Source organism: Oncorhynchus gorbuscha, linkage group LG15 (assembly GCF_021184085.1).
Source record: "Oncorhynchus gorbuscha isolate QuinsamMale2020 ecotype Even-year linkage group LG15, OgorEven_v1.0, whole genome shotgun sequence".
Classification (NCBI taxonomy): Eukaryota; Metazoa; Chordata; class Actinopteri; order Salmoniformes; family Salmonidae; genus Oncorhynchus; species Oncorhynchus gorbuscha.
The window spans coordinates 2,371,737-2,395,481 of NC_060187.1; the positions used below are offsets into that span (position 1 = coordinate 2,371,737).

General features: G+C 46.3%; 1 protein-coding gene across 1 annotated transcript; it reads left to right on the forward strand.

Annotated features, from left to right (window-relative positions):
- Positions 1-1,425: 1,425 nt before the first annotated feature.
- On the forward strand, positions 1,426-23,425 carry LOC123996441 (basic immunoglobulin-like variable motif-containing protein; the record flags this gene model as incomplete). Its single annotated transcript, XM_046299809.1, has 9 exons — positions 1,426-1,849; positions 15,120-15,246; positions 16,404-16,499; positions 16,720-16,824; positions 16,929-17,023; positions 17,332-17,464; positions 19,377-19,460; positions 19,592-19,688; positions 20,577-23,425. Coding segments are annotated over 9 exons (1,485 nt in total), but the record flags the coding sequence as incomplete, so codon positions are not given.
- Positions 23,426-23,745: the final 320 nt, after the last annotated feature.

The following is a 23,745-nucleotide window of genomic DNA, read 5'->3' on the forward strand; positions in this document are numbered from 1 at the left end:
ATTGAACGGCCGTGTAATGTAAAAAATAATAATTTACACCACTCCTAAGTGTGTTTTGTACTCAATGTCCAATACATTCTCCTTAGCAAGTGCTCATGCTACTGTAGATCAGGTTATGGCTGAATTAATATCAGGGCTTGCCGTAAAGTTAGCCAAAAGGCTGGCAGGAAACGATATTGAGTCGTTTCATTTGACCATTCATTCAATGGGAACGCACCTATCCCTGAACCGGGTTGTACATAAAATATTTCCCATTGAGGCTGCAAGGGTGTAGTTTTCCTCCTTAACTAGATTTAATGGTGATAAGGCATAAAAAAATAAAACGTTTGTGATATCCAATTGGTAGTTACGATCTTGTCTCATCGCTGCAACGGGCTTGGGAGAGGCGAAGGACTGAAACATCACCCGCCAAGCCACACTGCTTCTTAACCAGGAAGCCAGCCGCACCAATGTGTTGGAGGAAACACTGTTCAACTGACGACTGAGGTCAGCTTGCAGGCGACCGGCCCGCTACAAGGAATCGCTAGAGCGCGATGAGCCATGGAAAACCCCCGGTCTAACCCTCCCCTAACCCAGACGACGCTGGGCCAATTGTGCACCACCCTATGGGACTCCCGGCCACGGCCGGTTGTGACACAGCCTGGCATGTAGTGCCTTAGACCTCTGCGCCACTCAGGAGACCCCATACTTTCTTTATGAAGCACCAGTTTCCACCACCATGCTAGAGTAGCTAATGTTAGTCCTGGATGTTGCATATTACGTTCAGCCAATCAGGTTGCAGCAGTCTGTTTTTCCCCCACCCCTGGTCTGATTGGCTGAACACGATACACAACATCAGGAAGTAGCATTAGCCACTTTAGCATGGTGGTGGAAAATAGTGTTTCATAAAAAAGTATGTAAATTCCACCCGTTTTTTTCCCGACCTTCTCCCCATTCAATTGAGTTCAGGAGGAACATTACACCCTTACAGCCTGAATGGAGAATGTTTAATGTACAAACCAGTCCATGGGGATACGAGTGCATAGACAGCTGCATAGCCAGCTGGATAGATTCCATCTGGACCGTAAGATTAAATTACTCAACATCGCCATCTGCTGGCCTTTGGGATACCTTCAATTCTATGTTAGTTACTGACTATGAATTACCTTTCAACACGTTACCTTTTATAAGCCCAAAAACACCATTCCTGGTTGATATATTTGAACCCAATTTGAAGTTTTAATAAATATATATGTTTAACCCTTTCTGCAGCATAGATGACAACCCACCCCTCTAAACAGACCAACCACTTCAACTTTAAACAATTCTCTCATCCAACATCCCAGTCCTCTCTTCAATGCCTAACAGTGGGGATAGTTCAGGACCTAATGTATCTGGGAGTGAGCCAGGCGACCAGGCTATGCCCTTGTCCCAGCGACCCCCACCCCTGACAGAGAGGATGACCAACGCGGCCTACTGACCACTCTCACCCGGGACTCCCTGAGGACCCGGAGAGCCTCCAGCGCTGAGCTCCAGCTCCCGTGGACCTGCCCTGTCACTCACTCCAGGGAGAAGTTCTACACGGTCTGCTCAGACTACGCCCTCCTCAACCAGGCTGCCTCTCTCTACCGGCTCCCCAGCACCCCCAGAGAGGTGGCCCACAGCAAGCAGGATGGCAGCGGGACCCCATTAGTGAAGTCCAACACTGTGGACCTGTCTCAGGGTCAGGGGCAGCCTGCAGGTGTAGAGGAGGCTTCAGATGAAGACTTTGACATGGAGGGGGTGTCCTGCAGCAACACCAAGCCTATCCTGGCTTGGGAGATTGATACCACTAACTTTGATGCTGTGCTAACTCGAAAGCCCAGGACAAGTAAGCAAAATCAATAACCTAAATAATATATAGTATAAAACAGGGTTCTGCTTGCTTTTGGAGACATCATTTCCAGTATGTTTTTAGTCTCATGAATATGCTTTGAATGACTTAGTATTGTTCTCATGCTGATTCATCTGTTACTAAGAAATATGTGCCTGTAACTGTTGTTCAGACCATCTGTTGTTGGTACCGTGGGAATCGTAAGTATTCACCCCCCCCCTTTGGATATCTTCACATGTTATTGTGTTACAAAGTGGGATTAAACTGTCATTTTGTTGTCAATGAGCTACACAAAATACTCTGTCAAAGTAGAAGTAAAATCCTACCATTATTTTAAAGATGACTGAAAAATAAAACATGAATATACATTAATGAGATACGTTTTCACCCCCCCTGAGTAAATACTGGTCAGAAACACCTTTGGCAGTGATTACGTCTGTGAGTGTTCTTTGGTAAAGTCTCTTAAGAGCTTTCCTCCTGGATTGTGCAACATTTACTCAGTATTCTTTTCAAAATACTCACCATCTCTATATTACAGACAGACCTCTCCCCATCTCTTTATTACAGACAGACCTCTCCCCATCTCTATATTACAGACAGACCTCTCCCCATCTCTTTATTAGACAGACCTCTCCCCATCTCTATATTACAGACAGACCTCTCCCCATCTCTATATTACAGACAGACCTCTCCCCATCTCTATATTACATACAGACCTCTCCCCATCTCTATATTACATACAGACCTCTCCCCATCTCTATATTACAGACAGACCTCTCCCCATCTCTATATTACATACAGACCTCTCCCCATCTCTTTATTACAGACAGACCTCTCCCCATCTCTATATTACAGACAGACCTCTCCCCATCTCTATATTACAGACAGACCTCTCCCCATCTCTTTATTAGACAGACCTCTCCCCATCTCTATATTACAGACAGACCTCTCCCCATCTCTATATTACAGACAGACCTCTCCCCATCTCTATATTACATACAGACCTCTCCCCATCTCTATATTACAGACAGACCTCTCCCCATCTCTATATTACATACAGACCTCTCCCCATCTCTATATTACAGACAGACCTCTCCCCATCTCTATATTACAGACAGACCTCTCCCCATCTCTATATTACAGACAGACCTCTCCCCATCTCTATATTACAGACAGACCTCTCCCCATCTCTATATTACAGACAGACCTCTCCCCATCTCTTTATTACAGACAGACCTCTCCCCATCTCTTTATTACAGACAGACCTCTCCCCATCTCTATATTACAGACAGACCTCTCCCCATCTCTATATTAGACAGACCTCTCCCCATCTCTATATTACAGACAGACCTCTCCCCATCTCTATATTACAGACAGACCTCTCCCCATCTCTTTATTAGACAGACCTCTCCCCATCTCTATATTACAGACAGACCTCTCCCCATCTCTATATTACAGACAGACCTCTCCCCATCTCTTTATTACAGACAGACCTCTCCCCATCTCTTTATTACAGACAGACCTCTCCCCATCTCTATATTACATACAGACCTCTCCCCATCTCTTTATTACAGACAGACCTCTCCCCATCTCTTTATTACAGACAGACCTCTCCCCATCTCTATATTACAGACAGACCTCTCCCCATCTCTATATTACAGACAGACCTCTCCCCATCTCTATATTACAGACAGACCTCTCCCCATCTCTATATTACAGACAGACCTCTCCCCATCTCTATATTACAGACAGACCTCTCCCCATCTCTTTATTACAGACAGACCTCTCCCCATCTCTATATTACAGACAGACCTCTCCCCATCTCTTTATTACAGACAGACCTCTCCCCATCTCTTTATTACAGACAGACCTCTCCCCATCTCTTTATTACAGACAGACCTCTCCCCATTGTTACAACCATTGAATCTATATGTTTTGACCACGACAGTTTACAATCTAAGGAAACTGCAAGTAAACTGTAGCCTCCTCAACTTGGTCAATAGTCAGATTCAGCTCAGGTCTAGAATTTGGATATTGATTTGTACTAAATACAATGCCCTTAGTTTTAGAGATGTTCAGGACCAGTTTATTATTGGCCACCCATTCTAAAACAGACTGCAACTCTTTGTTTAGGGTTGCAATGATTTCACTAGCTGTGGTTGCTGACGCATACAGGGTTTAATCATCAGCGTACATTTTTTAAAACATTTTATTTCACCTTTATTTAACCAGGTAGGCCAGTTGAGAACACCTTTATTTAACCAGGTAGGCTAGTTGAGAATACCTTTATTTAACCAGGTAGGCTAGTTGAGAACACCTTTATTTAACCAGGTAGGCAAGTTGAGAACACCTTTATTTAACCAGGTAGGCTAGTTGAGAATACCTTTATTTAACCAGGTAGGCTAGTTGAGAACACCTTTATTTAACCAGGTAGGCAAGTTGAGAACACCTTTATTTAACCAGGTAGGCTAGTTGAGAATACCTTTATTTAACCAGGTAGGCCAGTTGAGAACACCTTTATTTAACCAGGTAGGCTAGTTGAGAACACCTTTATTTAACCAGGTAGGCTAGTTGAGAACACCTTTATTTAACCAGGTAGGCCAGTTGAGAACACCTTTATTTAACCAGGTAGGCCAGTTGAGAACACCTTTATTTAACCAGGTAGGCTAGTTGAGAACACCTTTATTTAACCAGGTAGGCCAGTTGAGAACACCTTTATTTAACCAGGTAGGCAAGTTGAGAACAAGTTCTCATTTACAATTGCGACCTGGCCAAGATAAAGCAAAGCAGTTCGACAGATACAACGACACAGAGTTACACATGGAGTAAAACAAACATACAGTCAATAATACAGTATAAACAAGTCTATATACGATGTGAGCAAATGAGGTGAGATAAGGGAGGTAAAGGCAAAAAAGGCCATGGTGGCAAAGTAAATACAATATAGCAAGTAAAACACTGGAATGGTAGATTTGCAATGGAAGAATGTGCAAAGTAGAAATAAAAATAATGGGGTGCAAAGGAGCAAAATAAATAAATAAATTAAATACAGTTGGGAAAGAGGTAGTTGTTTGGGCTAAATTATAGGTGGGCTATGTACAGGTGCAGTAATCTGTAAGATGCTCTGACAGTTGGTGCTTAAAGCTAGTGAGGGAGATAAGTGTTTCCAGTTTCAGAGATTTTTGTAGTTCGTTCCAGTCATTGGCAGCAGAGAACTGGAAGGAGAGGCGGCCAAAGAAAGAATTGGTTTTGGGGGTGACTAGAGAGATATACCTGCTGGAGCGTGTGCTACAGGTGGGAGATGCTATGGTGACCAGCGAGCTGAGATAAGGGGGGACTTTACCTAGCAGGGTCTTGTAGATGACATGGAGCCAGTGGGTTTGGCGACGAGTATGAAGCGAGGGCCAGCCAACGAGAGCGTACAGGTCGCAATGGTGGGTAGTATGTGGGGCTTTGGTGACAAAACGGATTGCACTGTGATAGACTGCATCCAATTTGTTGAGTAGGGTATTGGAGGCTATTTTGTAAATGACATCGCCAAAGTCGATTGGTAGGATGGTCAGTTTTACAAGGGTATGTTTGGCAGCATGAGTGAAGGATGCTTTGTTGGGAAATAGGAAGCCAATTCTAGATTTAACTTTGGATTGGAGATGTTTGATATGGGTCTGGAAGGAGAGTTTACAGTCTAACCAGACACCTAAGTATTTGTAGTTGTCCACGTATTCTAAGTCAGAGCCGTCCAGAGTAGTGATGTTGGACAGGCGGGTAGGTGCAGGTAGCGATCGGTTGAAGAGCATGCATTTAGTTTTACTTGTATTTAAGAGCAATTGGAGGCCACGGAAGGAGAGTTGTATGGCATTGAAGCTCGTTTGGAGGTTGTGAACACAGTGTCCAAAGAAGGGCCGGAAGTATACAGAATGGTGTCGTCTGTGTAGAGGTGGATCAGGGACTCACCAGCAGCAAGAGCGACCTCATTGATGTATACAGAGAAGAGAGTCGGTCCAAGAATTGAACCCTGTGGCACCCCTGTCAGAGGTCCGGACAGCAGACCCTCCGATTTGACACACTGAACTCTATCAGAGAAGTAGTTGGTGAACCAGGCGAGGCAATCATTTGAGAAACCAAGGCTGTCGAGTCTGCCGATGAGGATGTGGTGGTTGACAGAGTCGAAAGCCTTGGCCAGATCAATGAATACGGCTGCACAGTAATGTTTCTTATCGATGGCGGTTAAGATATCGTTTAGGACCTTGAGCGTGGCTGAGGTGCACCCATGACCAGCTCTGAAACCAGATTGCATAGCAGAGAAGGTATGGTGAGTACCGAAATGGTCGGTAATCTGTTTGTTGACTTGGCTTTCGAAGACCTTAGAAAGGCATGGTAGGATAGATATAGGTCTGTAGCAGTTTGGGTCAAGAGTATCCCCCCCTTTGAAGAGGGGGATGACCGCAGCTGCTTTCCAATCTTTGGGAATCTCAGACGACACGAAAGAGAGGTTGAACAGGCTAGTAATAGGGGTGGCAACAATTTCGGTAGATAATTTTAGAAAGAAAGGGTCCAGATTGTCTAGCCCGGCTGATTTGTAGGGGTCCAGATTTTTCAGCTCTTTCAGAACATCAGCTGAACGGATTTGGGAGAAGGAGAAATGGGGAAGGCTTTGGTGAGTTGCTGTTGGGGGTGCAGTGCTGTTGACCGGGGTAGGAGTAGCCAGGTGGAAAGCATGGCCAGCCGTAGAAAAATGCTTATTGAAATTCTCAATTATGGTGGATTTATCAGTGGTGACAGTGTTTCCTATCTTCAGTGCAGTGGGCAGCTAGGAGGAGGTGTTCTTATTCTCCATGGACTTTACAGTGTCCCAGAACTTTTTTGAGTTAGTGTTGCAGGAAGCAAATTTCTGCTTGAAAAAGCTAGCCTTGGCTTTTCTAACTGCCTGTGTATAACGGTTTCTAGCTTCCCTGAACAGCTGCATATCACGGGGGCTGTTCGATGCAAATGCAGAACGCCATAGGATGTTTTTGTGTTGGTTAAGGGCAGTCAGGTCTGGGGAGAACCAAGGGCTATATCTGTTCCTGGTTCTAAATTTCTTGAATGGGGCATGTTTATTTAAGATGGTTAGGAAGGCATTTCAAAAAAATATCCAGGCATCCTCTACTGACGGGATGAGATCGATATCCTTCCAGGATACACCGGCCAGGTCGATTAGAAAGGCCTGCTCGCTGAAGTGTTTCAGGGAGTGTTTTACAGTGATGAGTGGAGGTCGTTTGACCGCTGACCCATTACGGATGCAGGCAATGAGGCAGTGATCACTGAGATCTTGGTTGAAAACAGCAGAGGTGTATTTAGAGGGGAAGTTGGTTAGGATGATGTCTATGAGGGTGCCCGTGTTTAAGGCTTTGGGGTGGTACCTGGTAGGTTCATTGATAATTTGAGTGAGATTGAGGGCATCAAGTTTAGATTGTAGGATGGCTGGGGTGTTAAGCATGTTCCAGTTTAGGTCGCCTAGCAGCACGAGCTCTGAAGATAGATGGGGGGCAATCAGTTCACATATGGTGTCCAGAGCACGCAGATGAGCGTTCAGGTAACATCGCGACGGAGGAGCCAGCCGGATCTCCTTCGGGTAGAGAGCAGATAGACACACGGATAGCAGCTGGCTAGCTGTGAGATCCGGGAATGAATGTCCAGAGAGCAGTTGAAATCCAAGGACATGGAGAGAAAAATTGGTCCGGTATGTTCCGTTCCGAGCCGCGCTGCGCCATACAAAACTGGCGATAGATTTTCGAGCTAAAGGATAGCTGATGACCACAAACCGTGGTTAGCTGAATACTAACGATTTGCCAGTAAAGAAGCTAACTAGCTTCTGAACTAGCTTCTGATTAGCTTCTAGCTAGCTCCTGGCTAGCTTCTGGTTAGTTTCTGGCTAGTTTCTTCTGGTTAGTTTCTGGCTAGCTTCTTGGAGTTTCTGGCTAGCTTCTGGTTAGTTTCTGGCTAGCTTCTTGGAGTTTCTGGCTAGCTTCTTGGAGTTTCTGGCTAGCTTCTGGCTAGCTTCTTGGAGGATTGCAGATTTGAGGTAAATAATACTTATTTATAAATATAAATTGGTGAGGCGGGTTGCAGGAGAGTGTTTTGAAGATGAGTTGATGGAAAATAAAAATAAAATGTATGTTGTAAAAAATATATTATATATATATATATATATATATATATATATATATATATATATATATATATATATATATATATATATATATACATATATACATACATACATACATACAGGACTCGACAAGACGAGGACAAAAGATGTCTGAACTGCTATGCCATCTCGGGTACATAGACACACAGGCTTTTTTTAAAAGGTCCTTGGTAAAAAATAGAAAACAGTAGAGGGCCAAAAGATTTGGAACATCCTCCATGTTGGAGTCACAGCAACATATTTTGTATGATCTCTTATAGAGGTCGACCTCTAATCTCTTATACACTATTTTAGGCCCAGTTTTTCTTTCCTGTATAAAGCCACTATATTGTGATCACTGCATCCAATGGGTACGGATACAGCTTTAGAAAAAAGTTCTACAGTATCAGTAAACATGTGATCAATACATGTGGATGATCTTGTTCCTGTAGTGTTTGTAAACACCCTGGTAGGTTGATTAATAACCTGAACCAGATTACAGACACTGGTTACAGTGAGAAGCTTCCTGTTGAGTGGGTTGATTAATAACCTGAACCAGATTACAGACACTGGTTACAGTGATTAGCTTCCTGTTGAGTGGGTTGATTAATAACCTGAACCAGATTACAGACACTGGTTACAGTGAGAAGCTTCCTGTTGAGTGGGTTGATTCAATATTCAGGTCCCTAAGAAAGTAGACCTTACATCACACACTATCAAGGTTTCACACACGTTATCGAGATACTGGCTGTTAGCTCTTGGTTGATTAAAACCCTTAAATAATAGGCTTACAGACACTGGTTACAGGTGAACCTGCAACCACAACACTTAAATAACACTTGACATGGCAACCATAACACTTAAATAACACTGAACAACCACAACACTTAAATAACACTTGGCATGGCAACCACAACACTTAAATAACACTTGACATGGCAACCACAACACTTAAATAACACTTTGACATGGCAACCACAACACTTAAATAACACCATGGCAACCACAACACTTAAATAACACTTGACATGGCAACCACAACACTTAAATAACACTTGACATGGCAACCACAACACTTAAATAACACTTGACATGGCAACCACAACACTTAAATAACACTTGACATGGCAACCACAACACTTAAATAACACTTGACACCAGGGATCTTCACTTTGGTCTGAATATATTCCTGTTGAGAGGGTTGATTAATAACCTGAACCAGATTACAGACACTGGTTACAGTGAGAATCTTCCTGGTCTGTCTCTATAGATGTTGTATCCCTGATTAACTAATCATCAAATGAATTATCCAAGTGAGTCTCAGAAATGGCTAATATATGAATGTTATCTGATTTTTCAGCAAGTTATTGATTTCATGAACCTTATTTCTTATCATATATTAATCTGGGCTATTTACAGCCCTTTCTGGGGAGCTGATCAGAGATGAACATAATATGAAAAGAACAAAGCAAGAACAACAACAACAAACATTATTCAGCAGTCTATCAATCAGTTGGTGTGTGTGTGGTGGGGGTTGATTAATAACCCACAGGCTTCTGGGAGGGAGGGGGACAAAGAACACTGTTAGCAGATGTAAGCAATGTCCCCACTGTTGGTGGGTTTTCATGGCTGGGATAAGTTCTTTCCTCTTCTGGTTACAGCTTCAGGATAGTCCTGGATGAAGATTGTTTATCTCAATTCTTAGCTCTTTCCAGAACAGCTATTTTTCCTCCTGTAGAACTATTTTTGTTTGTTTAAAAGATCCTTCACCTGTTGATTAATTACACCACTGTCCAGAGTGCTAGTTACAGAGACACTGAGTGCTAGTAGGACGGGCAGAGACACCACTGTCCAGATTAATAGGACCAGAGACACCACTGTCCAGAGTGCTAGTAGGACGGGCAGAGACACCACTGTCCAGAGTGCTAGTAGGACGGGCAGAGACACCAGAGACACCACTGTCCAGAGTGCTAGTAGGACGGGCAGAGACACCACTGTCCAGAGTGCTAGTAGGACGGGCAGAGACACCACTGTCCAGAGTCTAGTAGGACATCACATACACTATCAAGCACTGTCCAGAGTGCTAGTAGGACGGGCAGAGACACCACTGTCCAGAGTGCTAGTAGGACTATAGAACACCACTGTCCAGAGTGCTAGTAGGACGGGCAGAGACACCACTGTCCAGAGTGCTAGGTGAACCTGCAACTGTCCAGAGTGCTAGTAGGACGGGCAGAGACACCACTAAAGAACACCACTGTCCAGAGTGCTAGTAGGACAACCAGAACACCACTGTCCAGAGTGCTATAACACAGAGACACCACTGTCCAGAGTGCTAGTAGGACGGGCAGAGACACCACTGTCCAGAGTGCTAGTAACCAGAACACCACTGTCCAGAGTGCTAGTAGGACATGGCAGAGACACCACTGTCCAGAGTGCTAGTAGGACGGGCAGAGACACCACTGTCCAGAGTGCTAGTAGGACAGAGACACCACTGTCCAGAGTGCTAGTAGGACGGGCAGAGACACCACTGTCCAGAGTGCTAGTAGGACGGGACAGGCACCACCAGAGTGCTAGTAGGACATAGAGACACCACTGTCCAGAGTGCTAGTAGGACATAGACACCACTGTCCAGAGTGCATAGGAACCACAGAGACACCACTGTCCAGAGTGCTAGTAGGACATGGCAGAGACACCACTGTCCAGAGTGCAGTAGGAAGAACACCACTGTCCAGAGTGGCAAGGACCACAACACCACTGTCCAGAGTGCTAGTAGGACGGGCAGAGACACCACTGTCCAGAGTGCTAGTAGGACGGGCAGAGACACCACTGTCCAGAGTGCTAGTAGGACGGGCAGAGACACCACTGTCCAGAGTGCTAGTAGGACGGGCAGAGACACCACTGTCCAGAGTGCTAGTAGGACGGGCAGAGACACCACTGTCCAGAGTGCTAGTAGGACAGGCAGAGACACCACTGTCCAGAGTGCTAGTAGGACGGGCAGAGACACCACTGTCCAGAGTGCTAGTAGGACGGGCAGAGACACCACTGTCCAGAGTGCTAGTAGGACGCAGAGACACCACTGTCCAGAGTGCTAGTAGGACGGGCAGAGTGTCCAGAGTGTCTAGTAGGACGGGCAGAACACCACTGTCCAGAGTGCTAGTAGGACGGGCAGAGACACCACTGTCCAGAGTTATTGATTTCAGAGAACCACTGTCCAGAGTGCTAGTAGGACATCATAGATTAATCTCCAGAGTGCTAGTAGGACGGGCAGAGACACCACTGTCCAGAGTGCTAGTAGGACGGGCAGAGACACCACTGTCCAGAGTGCTAGTAGGAAAAGAGACACCACTGTCCAGAGTGCTAGTAGGACAACAGAACACCACTGTCCAGAGTGCTAGTAGGACAGATCACCACTGTCCAGAGTGCTAGTAGGACGGGCAGACCACTGAGAGTGCACCACTGTCCAGAGTGCTAGTAGGACGGGCAGAGACACCACTGTCCAGAGTGCTAGTAGGACGGGCAGAGACACCACTGTCCAGAGTGCTAGTAGGACGGGCAGAGACACCACTGGGTGCTAGAGGACACCACTGTCCAGAGTGCTAGTAGCAGAGACACCACTGTCCAGAGTGCTAGTAGGACGGGCAGAGACACCACTGTCCAGAGTCTGGCAGCTTTTCATGGCTGGAGAGACACCACTGTCCAGAGTGCTAGTAGGACTGGCAGACACCACTGTCCAGAGTGCTAGTCCTCGTTGATGAAGACTGTCCAGAGTGCTATCTCAGAGTTCTGTCCAGAGTGCTTTCCAGAACACCACTGTCCAGAGTGCTAGTAGGACGGGCAGAGACACCACTTTCCAGAGTGCTTAGGAAGAGACACCACTGTCCAGAGTGCTGAGGAGGGCAGAGACACCACTGTCCAGAGTGCTAGTAGGACGGGCAGAGACACCACTGTCCAGAGTGCTAGTAGGACGGGCAGAGACACCACTGTCCAGAGTGCTAGTAGGACGGGCAGAGACACCACTGTCCAGAGTGCTAGTAGGACGGGCAGAGACACCCACTGTCCAGAGTGCTAGTAGGACGGGCAGAGACACCACTGTCCAGAGTGCTAGTAGGACGGGCAGAGACACCACTGTCCAGAGTGCTAGTAGGACGGGCAGAGACACCACTGTCCAGAGTGCTAGTAGGACGGGCAGAGACACCACTGTCCAGAGTGCTAGTAGGACGGGCAGAGACACCACTGTCCAGAGTGCTAGTAGGACGGGCAGAGACACCACTGTCCAGAGTGCTGCTAGTAGGACGGGCAGAGACACCACTGTCCAGAGTGCTAGTAGGACGGGCAGAGACACCACTGTCCAGAGTGCTAGTAGGACGGGCAGAGACACCACTGTCCAGAGTGCTAGTAGGACGGGCAGAGACACCACTGTCCAGAGTGCTAGTAGGACGGGCAGAGACACCACTGTCCAGAGTGCTAGTAGGACGGGCAGAGACACCACTGTCCAGAGTGCTAGTAGGACGGGCAGAGACACCACTGTCCAGAGTGCTAGTAGGACGGGCAGAGACACCACTGTCCAGAGTGCTAGTAGGACGGGCAGAGACACCACTGTCCAGAGTGCTAGTAGGACGGGCAGAGACACCACTGTCCAGAGTGCTAGTAGGACGGGCAGAGACACCACTGTCCAGAGTGCTAGTAGGACGGGCAGAGACACCACTGTCCAGAGTGCTAGTAGGACGGGCAGAGACACCACTGTCCAGAGTGCTAGTAGGACGGGCAGAGACACCACTGTCCAGAGTGCTAGTAGGACGGGCAGAGACACCACTGTCCAGAGTGCTAGTAGGACGGGCAGAGACACCACTGTCCAGAGTGCTAGTAGGACGGGCAGAGACACCACTGTCCAGAGTGCTAGTAGGACGGGCAGAGACACCACTGTCCAGAGTGCTAGTAGGACGGGCAGAGACACCACTGTCCAGAGTGCTAGTAGGACGGGCAGAGACACCACTGTCCAGAGTGCTAGTAGGACGGGCAGAGACACCACTGTCCAGAGTGCTAGTAGGACGGGCAGAGACACCACTGTCCAGAGTGCTAGTAGGACGGGCAGAGACACCACTGTCCAGAGTGCTAGTAGGACGGGCAGAGACACCACTGTCCAGAGTGCTAGTAGGACGGGCAGAGACACCACTGTCCAGAGTGCTAGTAGGACGGGCAGAGACACCACTGTCCAGAGTGCTAGTAGGACGGGCAGAGACACCACTGTCCAGAGTGCTAGTAGGACGGGCAGAGACACCACTGTCCAGAGTGCTAGTAGGACGGGCAGAGACACCACTGTCCAGAGTGCTAGTAGGACGGGCAGAGACACCACTGTCCAGAGTGCTAGTAGGACGGGCAGAGACACCACTGTCCAGAGTGCTAGTAGGACGGGCAGAGACACCACTGTCCAGAGTGCTAGTAGGACGGGCAGAGACACCACTGTCCAGAGTGCTAGTAGGACGGGCAGAGACACCACTGTCCAGAGTGCTAGTAGGACAGGCAGAGACACCACTGTCCAGAGTGCTAGTAGGACGGGCAGAGACACCACTGTCCAGAGTGCTAGTAGGACGGGCAGAGACACCACTGTCCAGAGTGCTAGTAGGACGGGCAGAGACACCACTGTCCAGAGTGCTAGTAGGACGGGCAGAGACACCACTGTCCAGAGTGCTAGTAGGACGGGCAGAGACACCACTGTCCAGAGTGCTAGTAGGACGGGCAGAGACACCACTGTCCAGAGTGCTAGTAGGACGGGCAGAGACACCACTGTCCAGAGTGCTAGTAGGACGGGCAGAGACACCACTGTCCAGAGTGCTAGTAGGACGGGCAGAGACACCACTGTCCAGAGTGCTAGTAGGACAGGCAGAGACACCACTGTCCAGAGTGCTAGTAGGACATGCAGAGACACCACAGACATGCAGAGACACCACAGACGGACAGAGACACCACAGACGGGCAGAGACACCACAGACGGACAGAGACACCACAGACGGACAGAGACACCACAGACGGACAGAGACACCACAGACGGACAGAGACACCACAGACGGACAGAGACACCACAGACGGACAGAGACACCACAGACGGGCAGAGACACCACAGACGGGCAGAGACACCACAGACGGGCAGAGACACCACTGTCCAGAGTGCTAGTAGGACAGGCAGAGACACCACTGTCCAGAGTGCTAGTAGGACAGGCAGAGACACCACTGTCCAGAGTGCTAGTAAGACATGCAGAGACACCACAGACGAGCAGAGACACCACAGACGGGCAGAGACACCACAGACGGGCAGAGACACCACCTAAAGAATCAGTGTGCTGTCGGGAGAGGGTGAATGAGAGGACTGTGTTTATTTCACTGTGACTACAAGAGAGATTACTTTTCACAGTGACAAGATTACCCAGCTGAGTATTATATTTGTTGTTGAAAGAAATGGAACAATTAAGGTACCGTATAGTTCTCAGAAACATTTATAACTTTAGGAACATTAGTACGCCACACCGTTTGATTATATTCAGACCTGATGAATGCTTGACAGATACAGTTTTGGACCTGAACCTTATGTTCCCTGGTTAAAAAGTAGTGTACTATATAGGGTGTAATTTGGTATGCCATCCAGCACCCAACAGAGTGGCTACCTGCATTGCCTCTGTCAACCTGCTTTAAGTTGTAAATCTAGTTAGACCCGTAATAGAATGGCTGCTCATCAGGACCTCCTATTGAAGGGCCTCCTGTTGTCTCCCTCTCTCACCTAGTCTCTTATCTCCTCTCCTCCTCCCATCTCCTCTCCCCCTCCCATCTCCTCTCCTCCTCCCATCTCCTCTCCCCCTCCCATCTCCTCTCCTCCTCCCATCTCCTCTCCTCCTCCCATCTCCTCTCCTCTCCCCCTCCCATCTCCTCTCCCCCTCCCATCTCCTCTCCCCCTCCCATCTCCTCTCCCCCTCCCATCTCCTCTCCCCTCCCATCTCCTCTCCCCCCTCCCATCTCCTCTCCCCCCTCCCATCACCCAGAGGAGATGGGAACTTTTAGTTTCTGTCTTGTATGAGCGATTGCTTTAACTTTGTGTCCTATTTTCAGGCAACATAAAGAGAGTCGGTACGAAGAAGATGAAGTCTTCAGGGGGCAGTAGGAACCTGCAGGACCTTCCTCTCTACGCCTCGCAGGACGAGATCAAACAGAGGAAAGTCCTGGACCTCAGGAGATGGTAATATATTATACTGTAACTACTGAGGTTGCACACATTATTCTGTATTAACTACTATTAAAGTCCTGGACCTCAGGAGATGGTAATATAGCACACAGCTCATTATACTGTATTAACTAACACACAGCTCATTATACTGTATTAACTAACACACAGCTCATTATACTGTATTAACTAACACACAGCTCATTATACTGTATTAACTAACACACAGCTCATTATACTATAATTACTGAGGTAACACACAGCTCATTATACTGTATTAACTAACACACAGCTCATTATACTATAATTACTGAGGTAACACACAGCTCATTATACTGTATTACCTACTGATAGACCTATCACAGAGCTAGTTATACTGTATTACCTACTGATAGACCTATCAGAGCTAGTTATACTGTATTACCTACTGATAGACCTATCAGAGCTAGTTATACTGTATTACCTACTGATAGACCTATCAGAGCTAGTTATACTGTATTACCTACTAATAGACCTATCACAGAGCTAGTTATACTGTATTACCTGCTGATAGACCTATCACAGAGCTAGTTATACTGTATTAACTACTGATAGACCTATCACAGAGCTAGTTATACTGTATTAACTACTGATAGACCTATCACAGAGCTAGTTATACTGTATTACCTGCTGATAGACCTATCACAGAGCTAGTTATACTGTATTAACTACTGACAATGATGACAGTGGGCTTGCATCGCAAATGGCACCCTATGTAGTGCACTGCTGCCCAATAGGGCTCTGGTTAAAGCTAGTGCACTATATAGGGAATGTAGTGGACTGCTGCCCAATAGGGCTCTGGTTAAAGCTAGTGCACTATATAGGGAATGTGGTGCCATTTCGGACAGAGCCAGAAATTACTGCAAGTGGAGGAGACATTCATTAGTGTCATGCTTTTCTCTCTCTCTCTCTCTCTCTCTCTCTCTCTCTCTCTCTCTCTCTCTCTCTCTCTCTCTCTCTCTCTCTCTCTCTCTCTCTCTCTCTCTCTCTCTCTCTCTCTCTCTCTCTCTCTCTCTCTCTCTCTCTCTCTCTCTCTCTCTCTCTCCTTCCTTCCTTCTCTCTCCCCTTCCTTCCTTCTCTCTCTTACCTCCCTCCCTCCCTCCCTCTCTCACCTCCCTCTCTCCGTTCTCTAGGTACTGTATCAGCCGCCCCCAGTACAAGACGTCATGTGGGATATCTTCATTAGTTTCCTGCTGGAACTTTCTGTACAGCACACTAGGAGCAGGGAGGTAGGCATTTTATTGTCGTCTGTAGCTCTGTACGTGTGGCAATGGGATCACCGCTCGTTGGGGGAAGCAGACTCCATCTTTTATACTTGTTATAAATACAACAGATCTGTAAACACCAAGACAAATGTTTCCATCAGAATTATAGCGTGTAGTATCATTTTGAATGTGTCATACATAAGAGGATTAACAGCTATGTGATTGTTATTGTGTGTATTTTCAGTCTCCCACCCATCTCCCAGGAGGGGGCTCTTCAGATCCTCGGCTTCCAGCCTCCTTTTGAGGAGATTAAGTTTGGTCCCTTTACAGGCAACGCTACTCTGATGAGGTACAGTACTCAGAAATGCTGACATTAGAAACAAGGTGCACACAGTTTATGGCTACAGATTATTATATATATTTATATATATATATTTAAATCTTTGTGAACAGATGGTTCAGGCAAATCAATGACAATTTCCATGTCCGAGGATGTTCCTATATTCTGTACAAACCCCACGGGAAACACAAGACAGCTGGGGAGACTGGTGAGTTTGTCCTCTCTCCTCTCGTCTACCCTCTCTACTAGCAAATTGGCTATGATGTAACAAGCTGGCCTCAGCTTTGGAAATACACAGAGTAAAATGTGTTCAAATGTCAGCCAATCCAGCAATTGTGGCTTTGGGGGGGGCTGGCCTCGACTTTGTCATCCAGTTTGTCTGTTATATAAAGAATTCGTTGTTGTTTTTTGACAATGAAACTGAATAGATGATGAAAAAGCATACAGTAGTTCAGACTGTCTGCATGATTCAGTTTGATTTGATTTTAAATGGAGTATTTGTCCTCCCTGTTCCAGCTGAGGGGGCGTTGTTGAAGTTGACCCTGGGGTTAAGAGATGAAACCATGGCCTATATTTACCACTGTCAGAACCACTACTTCTGTCCTGTGGGCTTCGAGGCCACACCTTTCAAAGCAGCCAAGGCCTACAGGTACATTCTTCTCATATCCCTGCGTGCATTTACTTTCTAACAGGTCACAACAGGCCTAATTCATTACATTTGATTATTTTCGATTACTAATAATTTTATCTTACTGTCAACCACGTAACTCCTACTGTCATCCACGTACCTCCTACTGTCAACCGTGTACCTCCTACTGTCAACCGTGTACCTCCTACTGTCATCCACGTACCTCCTACTGTCATCCACGTACCTCCTACTGTCATCCACGTACCTCCTACTGTCATCCACGTACCTCCTACTGTCATCCACGTACCTCCTACTGTCATCCACGTACCTCCTACTGTCATCCACGTACCTCCTACTGTCATCCACGTACCTCCTACTGTCATCCACGTACCTCCTACTGTCAACCACGCACCTCCTACTGTCAACCACGCACCTCCTACTGTCATCCACACACCTCCTACTGTCATCCACACACCTCCTGCTGTCATCCACGTACCTCCTGCTGTCAACCACGTACCTCCTGCTGTCATCCACGTACCTCCTACTGTCATCCACGTACCTCCTACTGTCAAACACGCACCTCCTACTGTCATCCACGCACCTCCTACTGTCAACCACGTACCTCCTACTGTCATCCACGTACCTCCTGCTGTCATCCACGTACCTCCTGCTGTCAACCACGTACCTCCTGCTGTCATCCACGTACCTTCTGCTGTCATCCACGTACCTCCTACTGTCAAACACGCACCTCCTACTGTCATCCACGCACCTCCTACTGTCATCCACGTACCTCCTACTGTCAACCACGTACCTCCTACTGTCAACCACGTACCTCCTACTGTCATCCACGTACCTCCTACTGTCATCCACGTACCTCCTACTGTCATCCACGTACCTCCTGCTGTCAACCACGTACCTCCTACTGTCATCCACGCACCTCCTACTGTCATCCACGTACCTCCTACTGTCATCCACGTACCTCCTACTGTCATCCACGCACCTCCTACTGTCATCCACGCACCTCCTACTGTCATCCACGCACCTCCTACTGTCATCCACGTACCTCCTACTGTCATCCACGCACCTCCTACTGTCATCCACGCACCTCCTACTGTCATCCACGTACCTCCTACTGTCATAAACGTACCTCCTACTGTCAACCACGTACCTCCTACTGTCAACCACGTACCTCCTACTGTCATCCACACACCTCCTACTGTCATCCACGCACCTCCTACTGTCATCCACGTACCTCCTACTGTCATCCACGTACCTCCTACTGTCATCCACGTACCTCCTACTGTCATCCACGTACCTCCTACTGTCATCCACGTACCTCCTACTGTCATCCACGTACCTCCTACTGTCATCCACGTACCTCCTACTGTCATCCACGTACCTCCTACTGTCATCCACGCACCTCCTACTGTCATCCACGTACCTCCTACTGTCATCCACGTACCTCCTACTGTCATCCACGTACCTCCTACTGTCATCCACGCACCTCCTACTGTCATCCACGTACCTCCTACTGTCATCCACGTACCTCCTACTGTCATCCACGTACCTCCTACTGTCATCCACGTACCTCCTACTGTCATCCACGCACCTCCTACTGTCATCCACGCACCTCCTACTGTCATCCACGTACCTCCTACTGTCATCCACGTACCTCCTACTGTCATCCACGCACCTCCTACTGTCATCCACGTACCTCCTACTGTCATCCACGTACCTCCTACTGTCATCCACGCACCTCCTACTGTCATCCACGCACCTCCTACTGTCATCCACGTACCTCCTACTGTCATCCACGTACCTCCTACTGTCATCCACGTACCTCCTACTGTCATCCACGTACCTCCTACTGTCATCCACGTACCTCCTACTGTCATCCACGTACCTTGTTAACTTGTTCTTGTTTACTTCTAAGGGGTACATTACCAACTAATGAAATGGAACACTGGATCCTGATTGGTGAACCAAGCAGGAAACACCCTGCTATTCACTGTAAAAAGTACGATCCTTTCTGACTTCTAATGTTTACAAAAAATGACATGCAGTATTTTTGTTGTTGTTGTCTTCTTTAGTTGATTTTGTATTTAGTCGATTTACTGTTTCACTTCTGTATCTTGCTGTTGTTTTTAGGTGGGCTGATATTGTCACAGATCTGAACACACAAAATCCAGAATACCTTGATATACGTCACACGGAGAGGGGAATTCAGTGCCGCAAAACCAAAAAGGTTTTCATTTTCGTTTCAGTTTATAGTTATGTTAGTTGTTAGGATACCAGTTATGCTAACAATGGGATGAGGATGCGTTAGAGCCCAGAACTGGCATGAATTTTAAGCCCTACCCATGCCCGCGACATTCAGACCCCTGCCCAGGCCTGATTGCTTTTGCCAAATTTAAGGCCCTGCCCGAAACCAGAAATCATAAATAACTTCCTCTGTAAGTAAATCCATTAGCTACTCCTCTGTCTGTCACTGGCTTCCTGCGCGCTGCTCGCTCTGCATGCACTCTGCTCAAGGTGGCTCTGAGTCTGTGAGTGACCATAGCAACGGCTACGCTCGGGCTGCTCTGCTCAGTGACGAAACATGAGACAAGCTGTTAGTTACTTTTCATCCCTCTCAGACAAACTCGGGGAATAATATTATCATCTGTAAAATAATATCTCCTAGGCAGGGTAGCCTAGTGGTTAGAGCGTTGGACTAGTAACCGGAAGGTTGCGAGTTCAAACCCCTGAGCTGACAAGGTACAAATCTGTCGTTCTGCCCCTGAACAGGCAGGTAACCCACTGTTCCCAGGCCGTCATTGAAAATAAGGATTTGTTCTTAACTGACTTGCCTGGTTAAATAAAGGTTAAAACATTTTTTTTTAATTAGTTGAAGCTCATCTGGCACCATGTTATGATCTTAGTCAGATATGTGTGTACTGCAGAGCACGAGCAAATGGCACAGCTTCACAATGCTAGTGATACCCAAGCCCTGCCGTACCGTACTTATTGATGAAAAATGTAACAGGCTCTACCCTAACCCAATGTATAATGTCAGGTTGGCCCGATGGGCTCGGGTAGCAGAGCTCTAGTATGAGTACTGCATTTCTGACATGAACCTCTCCTCTCCTGGCAGGTGGGAGGGAATCTTCACTGCATCATGGCTTTCCAGAGGGTCAACTGGCAGAAGCTAGGCCCCTGGGCCCTCAACCTGGAGAACCTGAGGCATGACCTCCACCACCAGGGGTCTGAGAGGGCCCAGGGGGGCTTAGCAGAGGTCCAGGAGGACAGGGAGAAGACCTCAGGAAAACACCAGGCTTTGGCCCGGCTAGGCCGCTCCAACAGCACAGGTACCAGTAACCAGAAGGACGTAGCTTGGAAACACCTGTCTAACACCACAGAGTACCGACACAGGAGCTCACCAGAGAGTGATGTTGAAGAAGATACCACAGATGACTGAGATTCAATGAGACGGCTGTGAAGTTAGTGCTGCTAAAATATACTGGTTAGTATATCAAACGTTCTCAAAATAGTTTTTCACCAAAAAAAAAGAGAGAGAGAGAGAGACGAAAGTGTTGTTTTACCCCGTCTAGCATCATCCAGATTCCATGAAGGATTTTGCTTGATTATTGATTATTGATTATTGATGATTATTGTAATGAAAAGTTAGTACAACATCCAAGTTGCTACACTTTAGTGTGAAAGCTACGTTTAATCGTCTAGCAAAGTATAGAGGACTGCTGCTATTAATCAGAATGTCTGATAACATTGTATTTAAAAGCCATTTAAGAAATAAAATAATAAGAATCAAATCTATTACACTTTAAAGTGAGTGTGTTAGTTTGCGAATGTGACTGAAATCCAGTGACTACTGTAAGCCAAGTTTTTCTCAACTCCACGATGCACATCACATCAATGGAGTTGAGCGGAGACAACTACAACGAGTCGCTGTCCGTCGATAAACCCTTACCTTGTCCCTACGTTTGTCCTCTGTAGCTGCCTTTCTTACTTCCTTACCTTCTACCTATGTTTGTCCTCTGTAGCTGGTTTCCTTACTTCCTTACCTTGTACCTACGTTTGTCCTCTGTAGCTGCCTTTCTTACTTCCTTACCTTGTACCTATGTTTGTCCTCTGTAGCTGCCTTTCTTACTTCCTTACCTTGTACCTATGTTTGTCCTCTGTAGCTGCCTTTCTTACTTCCTTACCTTGTACCTATGTTTGTCCTCTGTAACTGGTTTCTTAATTCCTTACCTTGTACCTATGTTTGTCCTCTGTAGCTGTTTGTAGCTGTGTGCCTTTCTTTGTTTGCTGATATCCATACTTTTTAATAAAACCTTTATCCAATACAACCACAGACTCTTTCCTTGTATCGACTGACAGCGACTCCGCCCACAGTTGTTGCAAACAAACTCCACCGAGATGTACATATGGTAGAGTTGAGAAACCCAGCTACAATAAAACTAACTACAGAAACAACCATGGTAGACTTCAGAACCCCAGCTACAATAAAACTAACTACAGAAACAACAATGTACATATGGTATACTTCACAACCCCAGCTACAATAAAACTAACCACAGAAACAACCATGGTAGACTTCAGAAACCCAGCTACAATAAAACTAACCACAGAAACAACCATGGTATACTTCAGAAACCCAGCTACAGGAAAACTAACTGTAGAAACAACCATGGTAGAGTTCAGAACCCCAGCTACAATAAAACTAACTACAGAAACAACCATGGTAGACTTCAGAACCCCAGCTACAGGAAAACTAACTGTAGAAACAACCATGGTATACTTCAGAAACCCAGCTACAATAAAACTAACTACAGAAACAACCATGGTAGACTTCAGAACCCCAGCTACAATAAAACTAACTACAGAAACAACCATGGTAGACTTCAGAAACCCAGCTACAGGAAAACTAACCACAGAAACAACCATGTACATATGGTAGACTTCAGAAACCCAGCTACAGGAAAACTAACCACAGAAACAACCATGTACATATGGTATACTTCAGAAACCCAGCTACAATAAAACTAACCACAGAAACAACCATGGTATACTTCAGAAACCCAGCTACAGGAAAACTAACTGTAGAAACAACCATGGTAGAGTTCAGAACCCCAGCTACAATAAAACTAACTACAGAAACAACCATGGTAGACTTCAGAAACCCAGCTACAATAAAACTAACTACAGAAACAACCATGGTAGACTTCAGAACCCCAGCTACAATAAAACTAACTACAGAAACAACCATGGTAGACTTCAGAAACCCAGCTACAATAAAACTAACTACAGAAACAACCATGGTAGACTTCAGAACCCCAGCTACAATAAAACTAACTACAGAAACAACCATGGTATACTTCAGAAACCCAGCTACAATAAAACTAACTACAGAAACAACCATGGTAGACTTCAGAAACCCAGCTACAGGAAAACTAACCACAGAAACAACCATGTACATATGGTATACTTCAGAAACCCAGCTACAGGAAAACTAACCACAGAAACAAACATGGTAGACTTCGGAAAGCTAACCACAGAAACAACCATGTACATATGGTATACTTCAGAAACCCAGCTACAGGAAAACGTAACTGTAGAAACGTGAATCAAACAGTACAATTGACATCGTGATGTACTGTGAAACTATGGTAAGTGTAGATGTTCTTTTCCCAAAGAACATACCTGAGAAATCAAGTCAACGGATGCTAATCACCTACCAAGATGTAGAGATTTATCTTTGTGTTGTTATTGATGTCCAACGTGAGAGACAATGGATAATGAGTGCATGATTGTGTCCATGTTGTGTCTAAAGCCACAGTTAAGTCTCCTGCTTAACTCTCCTGCTCAAGCATCTGTGGTTTTGTGTTTCGATTTATCCCAACACTACTGTAAAATGTATCATTATTTATTCATGTGATTTTAGATTTGCTCCTTTTTCTTAATAAATAACCATTTATATCAATTCATATCAAAAAGTGTCATAATTTTACAAATGACGAGTCCACAGTTTGAGTCATAATACCCATAAAACCTAGAGGACAAACAAGGAAATGCCCCCCCCCCCTCCCCCACCATTTATTTTTCCCATAAGGGATTTTAGAAACACTTAAAATAAGGGCTGTGTTTCGTGTAGGCTTACCCTGGCGTGAATACATAGGCTGAATTGATACCTCACTCCCGAGTGGCGCAGTGGTCTAAGACACCGCATCTCAGTGCAAGAGGCATCACTGCAGTACCTGGTTCGAACCCAGGCTGTATCACAACTGGCCTGTGATTGGGAGTCC